Below are 16964 nucleotides of genomic sequence, written 5' to 3'. Positions count from 1 at the left end.
AAGGAGTAAAAGGGGAGCTGGAGGCTGAGGAGTTTGGCTGCTCTCTGTGTGGGTTCTCTCTAGCTGGGTGACATTAAGTGCAAGGAAACTGCCAACCTGTCCCAGGCAGCAAGCTCTCCAGACATGTCCAGCACCACTCCCCCATGTTTGTAACACAAGCACATGCTCATGTGATGCTGTCAGCAACTGCACTGCTGCAGCTGCTGCTTCTCCACATGTTCCCAAATATTCTCCCCTGTTGCCCTCTCCTGCTTCGCCCCCCAGACTCCATTAGCAAAGCCTGGGCTCTCTAACCTCATCTATGCTGTCACTCTCCTCCTGATCAAACCAGAATAAGGTCCCCTATCCCAGAAAGAAATCAAGGCCTGAAGGGATATATGGTAAGATCTGAGCTGTAGCCTTACCCTTGTTATTTTAGCCTGTCACAGCCTTTCTCAGATGAAGACACAAAGCCACAGTGCTGACAATATGATCACAAATGCCAGCTCATCATTACAGAGCAGAAAATGAAGGAGGGGGATGGTTGAGTCTTCTTTAGGTTGCTGCAGATGCTAAAATCCCCCTGGCTAGTGGTGGCCCTGTGACTGAGATCCAGCTATTACAAAAGGATAGAGTGAGGGGAAGCTGGGAGGTGTTTTAAGGGCAAGGGGAAGATGCACACAGAGGAGAACGAGGTTTAAATTGGAACTGGATATGAAACATGGTGGAGACATGAACACATGCAGCTCTCTGGGCCTGTCCCTGAAGGGAATGGAGGAGACAGAAGGGAAAGGAGGGATATGGAAGGGAATTATTGCTCATATAAGTAGAATGAAAAGGGGAAAGCAGCAGAGATTGAGCTCAGGAGGCATGCAGGGTGTTAAGCTAAGCACATCGGGAAGTGTAGAGCGTGTTAAGTTTACCAACATGGGACAAAGCCTGCTGAAGTATAGGAGGAAAAAGAAGAGGAAGATTCCAATAGGAACAAGCATCCTGCCCCAGAGCTATCTGTAAGGCCCCTCTGTAGCAGTGGGTACTGCAGTGGCTGCAGGGTATGTGGGTTTATTGGACCACAGGCTCACAGGATGTTAGGGGTTGGAAGGAACCTCTGGAGATGTCAGAGCCCAACCTCCCCTGCCACAGCAGGACCAGAGAATCCAGCACAGGTCACACAGGAACACATCCAGACAGGGCTTCAAAGGCTCCAGAGAAGGAGACTCCACAACCTCTCTGGGCAGCCTGTTCCAGTGCTCTGGGACCCTCACAGGGAAGAAGTTCCTCCTCATGTTGCCCCTTGTCCTATCACAGGGCACAACTGAGCAGAGCCTGTCCCTGTCCCCTCCCTCTTGACCCCCAGCCCTCAGATATTTATAAACATTTATTAAATCCCCTCTCAGTCTTCTCTTCTCCAGACTGAACACCCCCAGGGCTCTCAGCCTCTCCTCACCACACACTGCTCCAGGCCCTTCAGCATTCTCATAGCCTTCTGTTGGACTCTCTCCAGCAGATCCCTGTCCCTCCTGGACTGGGGAGCCCAGAACTGGATGCAATATTCCAGGGGAGGTCTCATCAGGGCAGAGTAGAGGGGGAGGAGAACCTCCCTGGCTCTGCTGGACACACTCCTCTGAATGCACCCCAGGACCCCATTGGCCTTCTTGGCCACCAGGGCACATTGCTGTCCCATGCAGAACTTGTTGGCCACCAGCACTGCCAGGTCCTTCTCCTTGGGGCTGCTATCCAGCAGATCCCCTCCCAACCTGTCCTGCTGCAGTTTATTCTTCCTTCCCAGGTGCAGGACTCTGCACTTATCCTTGTTGACCCTCCTTAGGTTCCTCTCTGCCCAGCTCTCAGTCTGTCCAAGTCTCACTGAATGGCTGCACAGCCTTGTGATGGTTTGAAATTGTCTTCCTTCTGGTGTCTCAGCCAAGCCTCCCAGTTTGGTACTATCAGCAATCCTGCTGAGCAGACTCTGTCCCCTCATCAATGTCATTGAGGAAGGTGTTGAACAGGAAGATGTGGGGATGACACAGCTTGTTGGGCATCACAAGGGAGGTACCACTGGCTGAGGGGTGGTGGATTGCTGGGGCTTTAACACAGACTGAATTGACCATCCTGGAAGCCAGTCCCCTAGAGCTAGTTGTGTTAATGCTGCATTAGCTCACCACTACAGCTCTTAGATGGGCAAAGCCTAGACCTCAGCAAGAGGCAGCACAGTTTTTACTTGGCTTTTCTTTCAGTTACACCAAGACACTTGATTTTATTTTCTTTTATCATGGGCAGAGGAAAACAAGGCAGTGTGGAAAGAGATAGAAGCTTTGGAAGTCACATGGGAAAATTCTGCTGAGGACTCAATGGAGATCCCCCAGAACATTTATTTTATTGAACTAACAGTTCTCCTTGGAGCACAAGTGTTGGGGGTTTATGATTTCTATCCCCTCCTCCCCCAGCCTGTATGGATAGTGAGGATTGTTCCAGCCCAGGTGCAGAGCCCTGCACTTGCTCTTGTTGAACCTCATGAGGTTCACCTGGACACCACCTCTCCAGCTTGTCCAGGTCCCTCTGGATGCCATCCTGTCCCTCTGGATGCCATCCTGTCCCTCTGGTGTATCAGCTTGGTGTCATCTGCACCCTTGCTGGTGGTGTCCTCAATCTCCCTGTCTATAGCAGTGATAAAAATATTGAACAGCACAGGTCCCAGTGCAGACCCCTGAGGGACACCACTGTCACTGCTCTCCATCTGGACTTCAAGCCATTGAGAACCACCCTCTGGATGCAACCACCCAGCCAATCCCTTATGCACTGAACAGTCCATCATGTGCACAATGCATTATCTGAGGCAAAATGAGGCTATGAAACACCTGCAATTTCCTTCTTTATTAGGCTGAGGGAGCTGGGGGGGCTCAGCCTGGAGAAGAGAAGGCTGCAGGCAGACCTAAGAGCAGCCTGCCAGGACCTGAAGGGGGCTACAGGAAGGCTGCAGAGGGACTGTTTGCAAAGGGCTGCAGGGACAGGATGAGGGCCAATGGTTTGAAATGAGAGCAGAGCAGATTTAGATTGGATGTGAGGAAGAAGTTGTGTGCCAGGAGGGTGCTGGAGCACTGCACCAGGTTGCCCATGCCTGGAGATGTTGAAGGTGAGGCTGGAGAAGGCTGTGAGCAACCTCCTCTAGTGGAGGACGTGCCTGCTGACTTCAGGGGGCAGTTGGACTGAATAATCCAATCTAAACCTACTCTTTTTTTTTTTTTTTTTTTTTTGGAGGACTGTAGAGCACATTTAGAATGTAAACTGTTCTCTTTTTTTTTCCCTCTGATTCCTCCACATAGCAACTAATGCCATCCAAAGATAGGGAGTGAGAATGGGATGTCAGGGGGAGAAGGGAGGCAAGTGTTCCTTCTCAGCAGCAGCGTGGGCTTGTATCAGGCTAAAGTCACTGCCTGAAAAATGTCATTCTCCCAAAGAAGTGGAAAACACAAGAGTTAATTGGTTTAATCAGGCTTGCTTCAATTCACCTTACCTCTTAGCTATGCAATTTTCCCAGCTCTCAGACCTCTCCAACAAAAATCACCTTCCTATCTAGCAAGGTGTCTATGACAGCTTCTCCCTGGCAGAAGACAAGGGTGCTGAAGCTGAAGTTTGACCACAATGTCCTACTGCTAATGGCAGCAGTGTGCTTGTCAATCTGTTCCCCTGTCACCTGAAGTTTAAGCCTGACCCAGTAAGATAAACTGAAATTGAAGGTGGTTTGCTGCAGTCTCCCAAGGTGCAAACTGCAGCTGGTGAGAAGCTCCCTGACATGTGGATTGCATTTTATTTAATGCTTCCACACACTCAAACTCTTGCACAGAGGTTCCCCATAAACAACATCTCTGCAGATGGAAGCTAGGAACATTCTCCACCACAGACTTAGAATCACAGAATTGTTCAGGTTGGAAGGGACCTCAAGGATCAGCCAGTTCCAACCCCCCTGCCATGGCCAGGGACACCTCACACTACAGCAGGTTGCTCACAGCCACATCCAGCCTGGCTGCAAAAACCTCCAGGGATGAGGCTTCCACCACCTCCCTGGGCAACCTCTGCCAGTCTCTCACCACCCTCATGGGAACAACTTCTTCCTGACATCCAATCTGAATCTCCCCACTTCTAGTTTTGCCATCTGCGTTGTCAAGCTTATAGATGTTGCCCAAAGTGTAGTACCTGAGAACTTCAAAGGGAATAGGATTGTCAGGAAGTCAGAAGCCTGTTTTCATTGTCTCTGTTGGGACAAGAGCAAGTAAGCAAACAGCATTTCTAGGTGGCAGCAACGTTATTTTCACAGTTCTTTAAAGGCCAAACTCTGCTGCTCCCATCTTAACACCAAAGGTTGCCTCAGACTCAGTTTGCACTACAAACACACCCCTTGGATTCACAGAATGTCAGGGGCTGGAAAGGGACCTCCAGAGATCATCCAGTCCAACCCCTCTGCCAGAGCAGGAGCACCCAGCACAGGTCACACAGGTGGGGTTGGAAAGTCTCCAGAGGAGACTCCACAACCTCTCTGGGCAGCCTGCTCCAGGGCTCCAGCACCCTCACAGTCACAAAGTTTTCCCTTCTGTTCCTGTGGCACCTCCTCTGCTCCAGCTTGCCCCCAGTGCCCCTTGTGCTGTCCTTGGACATCCCTGAGCAGAGCCTGGCTCTGTCCTCCCCTCACTGCCCTGCACATCTTCATCCCCAGCAATGAGGGCAGCCCTCAGGCTCCTCTGCTCCAAGCTCCAGAGCCCCAAGCTCCCTCAGCCTGTCCTCACAGGGAGATGTTCCACTGCCTGCAGCAGCTTTGTGCCTCTGGGCTGGACTCTTTCAAGCAGTTCCCTGAAATTAGGGGCTCAGAACTGGACACAATATTCCAGATGTGGCCTTATTAGGGCAGAGCAGAAGGGAAGGAGCATGTCTGTGGACCTACTCACCACATCCCAGGTTGCCATTGGCCTTCTTGGCCACCAGGACTCATGTCTTCCTCATCCCTGTGCAACTTTGCCTGTGAACAGGTCTATCATTTTAGAGAGCAATTTCTCTTGGGCACTTTAGAGCTACAGAGCAGAGGAACAGAGCCATTTTATGAATGAGCTTTAGCAATCCTGAGAGAAATAACATTTCTAACTTGAGCCTGGACACAGGAGAATTTCAGGAAGCTTTGCAAAAGCTCCTGAGTCTTGGATAGTTGTTTATTCCTTAGACTTGGGGAGTCCTTCTCCAACAAAGATTAAGATCCCTATGGCCATATAGCCCAGAAATGGCAATTTCTAGTGGGGTATGTTGAGATGTTTCAAAGTGAGTGTCAGGTCTAATAAGATAATTAGACACGTGCAATCAATTTGCCCTGGAATCTGAATCAGATACAGTTCACAGATAAATGGCTTCATTAAAAGAGAATAATGGCCACAGGTTACAAAGTCTCAGCTTGGCCAAGCTGATTGACTGCTGTTCTGGGAATTGGAAGGCATGAGGATAATTCCTTGCTCTGCTACTGTTTTTCTCTGGGACCTTGAGCAAAGTCACTTCACTTCCCATCCAGAAAAAGACTCTATAGAGCATGGGACCTGCAGACAAAAGGCTACAGAACTGCTGGACACTAAGGTCATTTTGATGCAAGAATTTATTATTGGAAGAGAAGATTGCAGAATCTTTATTGAGTGGCTGAGGTCATTGGGATGTGCTTCAAAAAGGCCAAGTGCTGGGTCCTGCACTTGGGCCACAACAAGCCCATGAATGCTCCAGGCTTGGGGCAGAGTGGCTGGGAAGTTGCCAGCAGAAAGGGACCTGGGGGTTCTAGGGGACAGGCAGCTGAACAAGAGCCAGCAGAGTGCCCAGGTGGCACAGAAAGCCAATGGCATCCTGGCCTGGATCAGCTGTGGTGTGACCAGCAGGAGCAGGGCAGGGATGGCCTCCCTGTACTGGGCACTGCTGAGGCCACAGCTGGAGTGCTGGGTTCAGTTTTGGGCACCTCAGCACAAGAAAGACTTTGAGGGGCTGGAGAGGGTGCAGAGAAGAGCAACTAAGCTGCTGAAGGACCTAGAGAAGGAGTCTGATGAGGAGCAGCTGAGGCAACTGGGAGTGGTTAGTGTGAGGAAGAAGAGGCTGAGGGGAGACCTCATCACCCTGTACAACTCCTGAGATCACAACAGAGAGGTTGGTGCTGGTCTCTTCTCACAGCTCATTAGTGATGGCACAAGAGGGAAGAGCCTCAGGCTGCACCAGGGGAGGTTTAGGCTGCACATTAGGGAAAGCTTTCCACTGCAGGAGTGGTCAAGCACTGGAACAGGCTGCCCAGGGAGGAGGTGGAGTCCCCATCCCTGGAGGTGTTTGAAGGTCCTTTAGATGTGGTGCTCAGCAGTGTGGTTTAGTGGTGACCTTGACAGAGCAGGGTTAGTGGTTGGCCCTGAGGACCTCAAGGGTCTGGCCCAGCCTGAATGGTTCTGTGAGTCTATGCTTTGATGATTTTATGACAGAAGCAGCTTTTTGGACTGATTATGGATGTGGGGAGGGGGAATTTAAAGGTTTCAGCACAAACAGCAGCCTGGGTTCCAAAGTCAGAACAGTGGTGGGACTCTGCCCAGCCAGTAACACAGGCAGAAAGGAAAGGCTCAGTTCTGAGGAGTGTGGAGGGCTGAATTTCATTTCTCAGCCAAAGGGGAAAAGTGAAGAAACAGTTTGGTGGTCCCTTGTTTTGTGGAGCCAGTAAATATCGTTAGGGGAAAAGATAAGCTTCCAGGAAGCAGGCTTCCTGAGGCCGTGGGAATCAAGTGAGCTAGAGCAGGGGTAGGGAGCTCCAGCAGGCAGGGTAATTGGCCATGAGGCAGAACGAAGCAGAAACAAGCAGTGAGAAAGAAGGGAGCCAGGTACAAGGTTACAAAGGGGAGTGCTGTGTCTTGGAGATGTATGGCTTGTGGGAATGAGAAGGCAGCTCTCTTACTCCTAGTTGAAAACAAAAGGAAAAAGGATGTTACTAACCAGAATCAAAAACAGAGGGGGGAAAAAACACTGAAAGGCAGGAGAAAGGGGAGAAGAAAGGTCGTTTAATTAAGTTTCTTTCATGTCTCATCCTTCCAGCCTGCTCTCTCTCTTTCATCATCGCCGCCCCTGAAAGCAGGCACCAGGGCTGTCGGCTGGGGAGGAGACACTCTGACAGCACCCTGCGCTCCTCACATCTCCCTCTGCAGTCCGGCCAGCGCCCTGCTGGAGGAGGGTGGGCTCTGCACTCCCTGTGGCAGCCCTTCCACGGGCTGGGGGGGGCTTCCTAAAGGGCACTTCCAGCACAGGTTAAATTATCAGCGCCTGACCTGCTCTAGGTCCACAGGCTCACAGGATGATAAGGATAGGAAGGGATCCCCAGAGATCATCGAGTCCAACCCCCCTGCCACAGCAGGACCAGAGAATCCAGCACAGGTCACAGGAATGCATCCCGGTGGGGCTTGAAAGTCTCCAGAGAAGGAGACTCCACAACCTCTCTGGGCAGCCTGCTCCAGGGCTCTGGGACCCTCACAGGGAAGAAGTTCCTCCTCCTGTCGAGGTGGAACCTCCTGTGCTGGAGTTTCTATCCATTGCCCCTTGTCCTATCCCAGGGTGCAACTGAGCAGAGCCTGTCCCTGTCCCCTCCCTCTTGACTCCCATCTCTCAGATATTTATAAACATTTATTAAATCCCCTCTCAGTCTTCTCCTCTCCAGACTGAACAGCCCCAGGGCTCTCAGCCTCTCCTCACCAGGCAGTGCTCCAGGCCCTTCAGCATCCTTGGAGCCCCCCCTTGGACTCTCTCCAGCAGATCCCTGTCCCTCCTGAACTGGGGAGCCCAGAACTGGATGCAATATTCCAGGGGAGGTCTAAGCAGGGCAGAGTAGAGGGGGAGGAGAACCTCCCTGGCTCTGCTGGACACACTCCTCTGAATGCCCCCCAGGACCCCATTGGCCTTCTTGGCCCCCAGGGCACATTGCTGTCCCATGCAGAACTTGTTGTCTACCAGCACTCCCAGGTCCTTCTCCTTGGGGCTGCTCTCCAGCAGATCCCCTCCCAGCCTGTCCTGCTGCAGTTTATTCTTCCTTCCCAGGTGCAGGACTCTGCACTTATCCTTGCTGACCCTCATGAGGTTCCTCTCTGCCCAGCTCTCAGCCTGTCACAGTCTCACTGAATGGCTGCACAGCCTTCAGGTGTCTCAGCCAAGCCTCCCAGTTTGGTATCGTCCTGCTCAGGTGGTCCTGTTCTGGCAGGCAGGTTGCACTGGATGACCTTTCAAGGTCCCTTCCAAGCCCTATTATTGTGTGATTGTGTGATAACGAGGCTATGCTAAACAATGATAAGGAATTCAGAAGGTTACCATGTGAGAAACAACAGAGAGAAGGAACTTCTGAAAGCCAGGAACAATCTTTACTTTGGCAGCAAAGCCAAGTGTAACGCTGTGTGCTTCTGAATGGAAACAGGGAGTGAAACCAGCCTCAAAATTGTCCTTTCCTGGTGGAAGGAGCAGCAAATAAAACCCCCAGGAATATGACCAAAGCATGCTATCGTGGTTGGAATGATCTATACCACACATGAGGCTGGAACTCAGCCCTGTAGCCTGAGGAAGACATTCTTATCTGACATTCTCCTCTGTGCCTTTTCCAAACTCTTTGTGTTTTCCCACACCACAGAAGTGGAAAGTCCTTAGAGAGAAGAGACTGGACTGAGCATGTCTCTTCCCTTTGATTCCCCCTCTGTGATTTCCTACTTGGTAAAAAATCAGACATGTGCAGATCTCAGCAGGAGGTGTTCAAGCAGCGTGTGGACCTGGTGCTTAGGGGATGGTTTAGTGTTGAACTTGCAATTTCTGGGTCAAAGGTTGGACTGGATGACCTTGAAGGTCTCTTCCAACCAAATATATTCTGTGTTTCTGTGTTTCTGTGTTTCTGTGTTTCTGTGTTTCTGTGTTTCTGTGTTTCTGTGTTTCTGTGTTTCTGTGTTTCTGTGTTTCTGTGTTTCTGTGTTTCTGTGTTTCTGTGTTTCTGTGATCCTGTGTTTCTGTGATCCTGTGTTTCTGTGATCCTGTGATTCTGTGTTTCCGTGATCCTGTGTTTCCGTGATCCTGTGTTTCCGTGATCCTGTGTTTCCGTGATCCTGTGTTTCCGTGATCCTGTGATTCTGTGATTCTGTGATTCTGTGATTCTGTGATTCTGTGATTCTGTGATTCTGTGATCCTGTGATCCTGTGATCCTGTGATCCTGTGATCCTGTGATCCGTGATCCTGTGATCCCGTGATCCTGTGATCCTGTGATCCTGTGTTTCTGTGATCCTGTGATCCTGTGATTCTGTGATCCTGTGATTCTGTGATCCTGTGATTCTGTGATCCTGTGATCCTGTGATCCTGTGATCCTGTGATCCTGTGATCCTGTGTTTCTGTGATTCTGTGATTCTGTGATGCTGTGTTTCTGTGATGCTGTGTTTCTGTGATGCTGTGATCCTGTGATGCTGTGATCCTGTGATGCTGTGATCCTGTGATGCTGTGATCCTGTGATGCTGTGATCCTGTGATCTTGTGATCCTGTGATCCTGTGTTTCTGTGATGCTGTGTTTCTGTGATGCTGTGTTTCTGTGATGCTGTTTCTGTGATGCTGTGTTTCTGTGATGCTGTGTTTCTGTGATGCTGTGTTTCTGTGATCCTGTGTTTCTGTGATGCTGTGTTTCTGTGATGCTGTGTTTCTGTGATGCTGTGTTTCTGTGATGCTGTGTTTCTGTGATGCTGTGTTTCTGTGATGCTGTGATCCTGTGATGCTGTGATCCTGTGATGCTGTGATCCTGTGATGCTGTGATCCTGTGATGCTGTGATCCTGTGATGCTGTGATCCTGTGATGCTGTGATCCTGTGATCCCGTGTTTCTGTGATCCTGTGATCCCGCGTTTCTGTGATCCCGTGATCCCGCGTTTCTGTGATCCCGCGTTTCTGTGATCCCGCGTTTCTGTGATCCTGTGATCCCGCGTTTCTGTGATCCCGCGTTTCTGTGATCCCGCGTTTCTGTTTGCCTCCCCTGGCTGGCACTTCAGATCTGCCTGTGTGTTCTTTAGGCACCTGAACTGAGTTGGTGTTGCAGTCACACATTACCACCTAGTTTGGAATATCCTGGGCCAAAGACCTTGGGCTAGCCTCATGCCATATGTGATCTGACACCTCTCCTACAAAGAGGGGATGAGAAAGTTGGGGTTGTTCAGCCTGGAGAAGAGAAGGTTCTGGGGTGGTCTTATAGCAGCATTTCAATATCTGAAGGGGGCTTACAAGAAAGCTGGGGAGGGACTGTCCAGAAGGACTTGTGGTGATAGGATGAAGGGCAATGGTTTGAAACTGGAACAGGGGAGATTTAGGTTGGACATTAGAGGAAGTTCTTTACTACGAGGGTAGTGAAGTACTGGAACAGTCTGCCCAGAGAAGTGTTGGAGGCCTCATCCCTGGAGACAATGAAAGTAAAATTTGATGGGACCCTCAGCAACCTGCTCTAGTTGAGGATGTCCCTGCTGACTGCAGTGGGGTGGACTGGATGACCTTTGGGGGTCCCTGAGCAACCTGCTCTAGTTGAGGATGTCCCTGCTGAGTGCAGGGGGGTTGGACTGGACGTCCTTTGAGGGTCCCTTCCAAGACACCGCACTCTGACTCCCTGAAAGAGCCAACTGTTGGCAGTGCTCAGCTGCTAAGGGAGGGTTTCCCTGTGCCCCTCTCTGTGCCCTGCTGGCAGAGTACACGGTGATCAACGAGGACTGCCCGGGCGCCGAGTGGAACATCATGTGCCGGGAGTGCTGCGAGTACGACCAGATCGAGTGTGTGTGCCCGGGGCGCCAGGAGAAAGTGGGCTACACCATTCCCTGCTGCAGGAATGAGGACAACGAGTGTGACTCCTGCTTGATCCACCCAGGTGTGTTTGAGACTCCTGCTTGATCCACCCAGGTGTGTTTGAGACTCCTGCTTGAGCCACCCAGTTGTGCTTGGGGCCATGCAGCTCACACTGCGCCTTGGGCTCCTCCATCAGCACCTAAGGGTGGCCACTGGGCATGGGGAGGGCATGGGCAGGCGCATCTCACCGGGGCGTGGGGTTGACATGCAACTCCCTCTGCCACCCTGCAATTCCCTCTGCCACCCTGCAACTCCCTCCCTCTGCCACCCTGCTGACAGCAGCAAGGCAGAGCTGCTGCCAGAAAAAACAGCCAAACTGTCTACTGGCAGTCTTGGCCTTGGGCGGTCTTGGGAGCTGCCAAAGGGTGGTGTTGAACGTGTCCAGAGTAGGGCAACAAAGCTGGGGAGAGGTCTCGAGCACAAGCCCTGTGAGGAGAGGTTGAGGGAGCTGAGGGTGTTTAGCCTGGAGAAGAGGAGGCTCAAGGGTGACCTCATTGCTCTCTACAATTACCTGAAAGGAGTTTGGAGACAGGTGGGGGTTGGTCTCTTCTCCCAGGCAACCAGCACCAGAACAAGAGGACACAGTCTCAGGCTGCACCAGGAGAGGTTTAGGCTGGAGGTGAGGAGAAAGTTCTTCCCAGAAAGAGTAATTGGCCATTGGAATGTGCTGCCCAGGGAGGTGGTGGAGTCACCATCCCTGGAAGTATTCAGAGTAAGATTGGATGTGGCACTTGGAGCCAAGGTTTAGTTGTCAGGAGGTGTCAGGTATTAGGTGATAGGTTGGACTTGATGATCTCTGAGGTCTTTTCCAACCTGGTTGATTCTGTGAAGCTGGCTACACACCAGGACTGCTTTGTGAGTGTTCTGGGATGATTTACATCCTCAAAGCAAGGCTAGAAAGGAGGAAAGGGCAAAGTGGAAGGTGACAGCAGGAGGAGATAGGATCAGGTTAGAAGACATTAGGATCACTTGGGCTGGTCCCAAGCAGCACCACCATCCACGTTCAGACCCTCAGGAGAGGCATTTACAGTCAGAACAATAAGATTCGGAGGTCTGGTGTGGTAGTTTTAGGCTATGCCTTTAAAATTTTTTTACAGACCTTGAACAGAAAGTGGTAAAATGCAAATAAATCACTACTGGGTGTAAAATGTAAAATAATGATAGTTCCAAGAAATCCCATTGGAGAGATATCTACCATAAGAATTAGTTTGGTAAATGATCTCTCTTCTCGCTTCCTTGGGCTGGGAGATATTAACTTGCTTCTGTTTGACCTTAGCTGCATTGTTTTGGCTAAGTTCTAAAGTCTCTCTGCCCTTTCCCTTGTCCCTTTTGTGTAGCAGGGGGCGGGGAGAGGAGCAGGGAGGTAGAAGCTATCAGCTTCCCCTGATCTTTGGCCAGAGGTGTCCTTGTGTTGTTCATTAATTGCAAATCCCTGTAAATATTGTCTATTTTGTACATATTCATTGCATTTTGTTGTAGATTGTAGTTTTGCTTGTAAATACAGCTTCCATTTGCTTCCAACCATGCTGGTCTGGCAGATTTAATGTTGGGGGAGAAATTTTCAACCCAGCCCATCTGGGGCAAGTCAGACTGGGAGTTTGGCTCCAGATAGCAGAGTCTGAGCTACCCAGGGTTTGTGGGTAGAGGTTGGGTATGGCTGACAGCAGGGAAGCTGTCAGCAGCACAGCAGTCACTAACGTCACTGGCATGTTTCACGGAGCAGGGAGAGGCTGCCCCTCTCCCCCAGCACACTGCTCTCCTCTCCCCTCTGCCCTCCTCTCACAGCTGCCTTCCCTTTCAGGCTGCACCATTTTTGAGAACTGCAAGTCCTGCCGCAACGGCTCCTGGGGAGGGACCCTGGATGACTTCTACATCAAGGGCATCTACTGCGCAGAGTGCAGAGCCGGCTGGTACGGAGGGGACTGCATGAGTAAGTGTCCTGCTGGGGCAGGGAGGCATGGCAGGCACAGGGAGCGCTGGGGTGGAGCCAGAGCCATGCTGTGCCTTTCTAGCTGTTCCTGTGTGGTGGTTCTTGGGAAGGGTAGAGGCAGGAGAGGGCAAACACAACCAGACCTACAGTGGGGAAAGCTTCTTTCCCAGCGCCCATCTGCTAGGGATTAGCACAGGCCCAAAGCCACAGGAGGTTACAACCATACTGAACTTCTGGTCTGTGTTGGTTTATTTTAAAACTTTAACTACTGTGACTCTGGAAATCTTCTGTCCTCTTCATTTCCTGGACACATTTCAGCATAGCTGATTCCCTAGAGGCCTTCAGCAAAGCGTAAACATTTAAAAGAAGCTATATCAAAGAGCTTCTCCTCTGTCCTCTTTCAACCCCTGGGCTGCAAAACCAGCCCCAGGGTAGTCCCAGTTCTCCTTTGCATAGCTTCAATGCACTCCAAGACAACTGGAGAACAGTGTTATGAAAGTGCTAACAGCTCTGTGATAGACCAGGAGCATTGCAGGCTCTGGTAGTGGCACCTGAAGGTTTTGCTCCTGACAGCTTACAAAAGCTCCTGCTGCTTGGATTTTGCTAAACTCTTGGTCCCAAGGCTACCTTTCAGTGATGAATTCATAAGCTAATTGGATACAATTTAATACTAGTGTTTCCTTTACAATTTCCCCCTGGTGAAGGTTCTGTTCTGCCATTATTCTCCAGACCTTAGTCTTGTCTTCTCTTAGTCACTGATTTTCAACCAACAACTGAACCTGCTTTCCTATTGCTGCCTGTGGCCATTCAGGAGGTGAAAGCAAACAAAATCATTGCTTCAGACAGCAGAGTATGGGCAATCAACACATTTCAGCAACAACCTTGTTGCTTGGGATGTTGATGAACTGAGTGCCTTGCAGTTTGTGGTGGAATTTCAGATAACACTCTCAGGTCCTGTTTGCTCTGGGTCGATGCTAGAGCTCCCCTGGCACCTTTCACAAGGGCAGAGCTGAGAAGGAATCATTAGCTCATCTAATCTTTCCTCCCTCTGCCTGAATACATCACCTGCAGTCTATTTCAGCCTGCTCTGGCTGCTTGTGTTTTAAGGCAAACACAGCCTCACACTGCAGTCTGTGTGGATATTTTTGCAGTTGTGGAACTTTGCTTTCTCTTAGAGTGTTTTTCCTGCTGCTTGCTCTTTTGAGGGGAGCAGTGTGACACTAAGGATGTGCTATTTTGGGTGCTTCTGCCACAGTTTACAGGCTGAATAGGATCACAGAATCCCAGAATGGTGGGGGTTGGAAGGGATCTCTGAAGTTCAACCCCTCTTGCTAGTGCAGGGTCACCCAGAGTATATCACACAGGAACATGTTCAGGCAGGGTTTGACTGCCTCCAGAGATGGAGACTCCACAACTTCTCTGGGTAGTCTGCTCCAGGGCTCTGCCTCCTTCAAAGTGAAGAACTTTTTCCTTACGTTCGTGTGGAACTTCCTGTGTTCCAGTTTGTGTCCATCGCCCCTTCTCCTGTCTCTGGGCACCACTGAAAAGAGTCTGTGTCCACTCTGCTGACACTTGCCCTTTAGATATTAATCAGCATTAATCAGATCTTCTCTCAGGCTGCTCTTCTCTAGGTTAAACAGCCCCAGGTCTCTCAGCCTTTCCTTTTAAGGTGGATGTTCTAGTCCCCTCAGTATATTTTGGGCTCTCTGCTGGACTCTCCCCAGTAGTTCCTTAGCATTCTTGAACTGGGGAGTCCAGAACTACACAATATTCCACATGAGGCCTCCCCAGGGCAGAGTAGAAGGGGAACAGAACTTCTCTCAACCTGCTGGCCACACTCTTCTCCAAGCATCCCAGAACACCATTTTTCTTTCTTGGCTGCAAGTCCACATTGCTGGCTCATGGTCAGCTTGTTGTCCACCAGCACTCCCAGGTCCTTTTCCTCAGAGGTACTCTCCAGGATGGGCAGATAGCATCTTCCACTCTTAAAGAGGAGCAGAGTGGACAGATGTGAACCTAGCACACTCCTGAGCTCCCCTGCTCTGACTCTCATGGCTATCTCACATTTTGAAGAGTGAAGGAAGAGGCTTAGGTTGGATATTAGAAGAAGCTTTTTCCCTGAGAGGGTCCTCAACCACTGGAATAGGCTCCCCATGGAGGTGGTTGAATTCCCATCCCAGGAGGGGCATCAGAGAGGCAGAGATGTGGTGCTGAGACCATGGTTTAGCACCAGGCTTGGTAGAGTTAGAGAACAGTTGGACTGGATGATCTGAAAGGTCTTTTCCGACTGAAACAATTCTGTGACTCTGTGTCTCTTTGACCCCTATGTGCAGGATCACATTTGGAACCTTGCAGCCTGCCATGGGCACCTCACGGTGGTGAGTGCCAATAAATCCCGGGAGCACAAAGAGCACAACCACAGAAACTGGGGGATGCAATCCGTCTGCTTCCTCCGGCACTGCCAGTGCGCTTCGCTAAGGAGCGCACAGCTGGCCCGCCGGATCTGCTTCACCCCGCGGCAGCTTGGGGGCTTCCCCGGACACGGCTGCCCTTGCCAGGCTAGCCCAGCTGAAGCTTCTTCCCCAGGCTGCACCTCCGCCTGCCAGCGAGACCCGAGTCTGTCTTGGCGGGGCTGGGGACAGGCAGGGGACAGGCAGCAAGCGGGCTGGCGGTCCCCGGGACCCGGCAGACTCCCGGGCAGATCCCGCCGCCGCCGCCCGGGAGCGCCGGGCTTTGTCTCCCTCTCGTGGACAATGGGGGCGTTGCACCTGCCGCCCGGTCCGGAAAAGAAGAGCACAGGCTCCCGGCGGCCTCCGCAGTACAGCCGAGACCTGGCCAGGCTGGAGAGTTGGGCGGAGGGAACCTCATGAAGTTCAACAAGGGCGAGTAAAAGGTCCCTGGGGAGGAACAACCCCTACAGGTGAGGGGTGACCTGTTGGAGAGAGCAGCTCTGCGGAGATGGACAGGGGAGTGCCGGGGGACAAGTTCCCTGTGAGCCAAGAAGGGTTCTTGTGGCCAAGAAGGCAAATAGTGTGCTAGTGTGCTGGGATGGATTAAGAAGAGGACGGGCAGCAGGCTGAAGGAGGCTCTCTTGCCCCTCTACTCTGCCATGGTGAGGCCACATCTGGAATATCACGTCCAGTTTTAGGTTCCCCAATTCAAGAGATTCAGGGAGCTACTGGAGAGAGCCCAGTGGGAGCTACAAAGATGCTGAGGGGCCTGGAGAACCTCTCTGAGGAGGAAAGGCTGAGAGCCCTGGGTCTGTTGAGCCTGGAGAAGAGCATCCTCAGAGGGGATCTGAGCAGTGCTCAGCAAGAACTAAAGTGTGGGGGGCAAGAGGATGAGGCTGTTCAGTGGTGCTCAGTGATAGGACAAGGAGCAAGGGGCACAAAAAATTTTGGTGTGAGGGTGCAGGAGCCCTTGCCCAGGCTGCCCAGAAAGACTGTGGTGTCTCCTTCTCTTCAGAGACTCCAAACCTGCGTGGACATTGTGATCCTGGGCAAGCTGCTCTGGGTGACCCTGCCTGAGCAGGTTGGACTTAGAATCATAGAATTGTCAGGGTTGGAAGGGACCTCAAGGATCATCCAGTTCCAACCTCCCTGCCCAAGGGACACCTCACACTAGATCAGGTTGCTTAGAGCCGCATCCAACCAAACCTCCAGGGATGAGGCTTCCCCCACCTTCCTGGGCAACCTGTTCCAGTGTCTCACCACCCTCATGGGGAAGACTTTCTTCCTAACATCCTATCTGAATCTACTAATTTCTATTTTGACTTGATGATCCCGGGGTCCCTTCCAAGCCGTACCAGGCTGGGATTCTGTGCGCGTTCTGGAGGCGATTAAACTCCCCTCCGGCTCCATCCCTTCAACACCGGACCACCCTAAGAAGCAGTCCGCAGCCCGCCCCTCCCCGGAGAAGCCGCGACGGGGGCGTGGCCTCGGCTCGCCCGCAGGCGCCAGGGGGCGCCCGGGGCCCTGCCGGAGGGCGCGCAGCGCTGCCCCGGCCTGCTGCCCGGCCCGGAGACGGCAGTGCCCGGGATGCGCTTGGATCAGCAGCCAGCTGAACGGGAGCTAGCGTGTGCCCAGGGGGCCAAAGGTAGCCCGGCATGGATCAGCAATGGTGTGGCCAGCAGGCGCAGGGCAGGGACTGCTCCCGGCGCTCAGCACTGCTGAGGCC

At 51.8% G+C, this 16964-nt stretch overlaps 1 protein-coding gene across 3 annotated transcripts in view; it reads left to right on the top strand.

Annotated features, from left to right (window-relative positions):
* The first annotated feature begins 888 nt into the window (after positions 1 to 888).
* The window catches only part of PAMR1 (peptidase domain containing associated with muscle regeneration 1), a 68262-nt gene continuing 52186 nt past the window's right edge, over positions 889 to 16964 (top strand). Inside the window, exons 1-4 of one of the 3 annotated variants that reach the window (XM_054400411.1) lie at positions 889 to 926; positions 1862 to 1893; positions 10704 to 10880; positions 12660 to 12788. In XM_054400411.1, coding sequence (XP_054256386.1) covers positions 10751 to 10880; positions 12660 to 12788 — 259 coding nt within the window. In that variant the 5' untranslated portion in view covers positions 889 to 926; positions 1862 to 1893; positions 10704 to 10750. Of the gene's footprint in view, positions 927 to 1861; positions 1894 to 10389; positions 10402 to 10703; positions 10881 to 12659; positions 12789 to 16964 lie in introns of those variants that run through there. The other 2 variants (XM_054400412.1, XM_054400413.1) reach the window with 2 other exon arrangements.

This window comes from Indicator indicator, chromosome 4, assembly GCF_027791375.1.
Source record: "Indicator indicator isolate 239-I01 chromosome 4, UM_Iind_1.1, whole genome shotgun sequence".
In the NCBI taxonomy this organism is placed as follows: domain Eukaryota; kingdom Metazoa; phylum Chordata; class Aves; order Piciformes; family Indicatoridae; genus Indicator; species Indicator indicator.
This window is presented reverse-complemented; position numbering and strand designations above follow the sequence as displayed.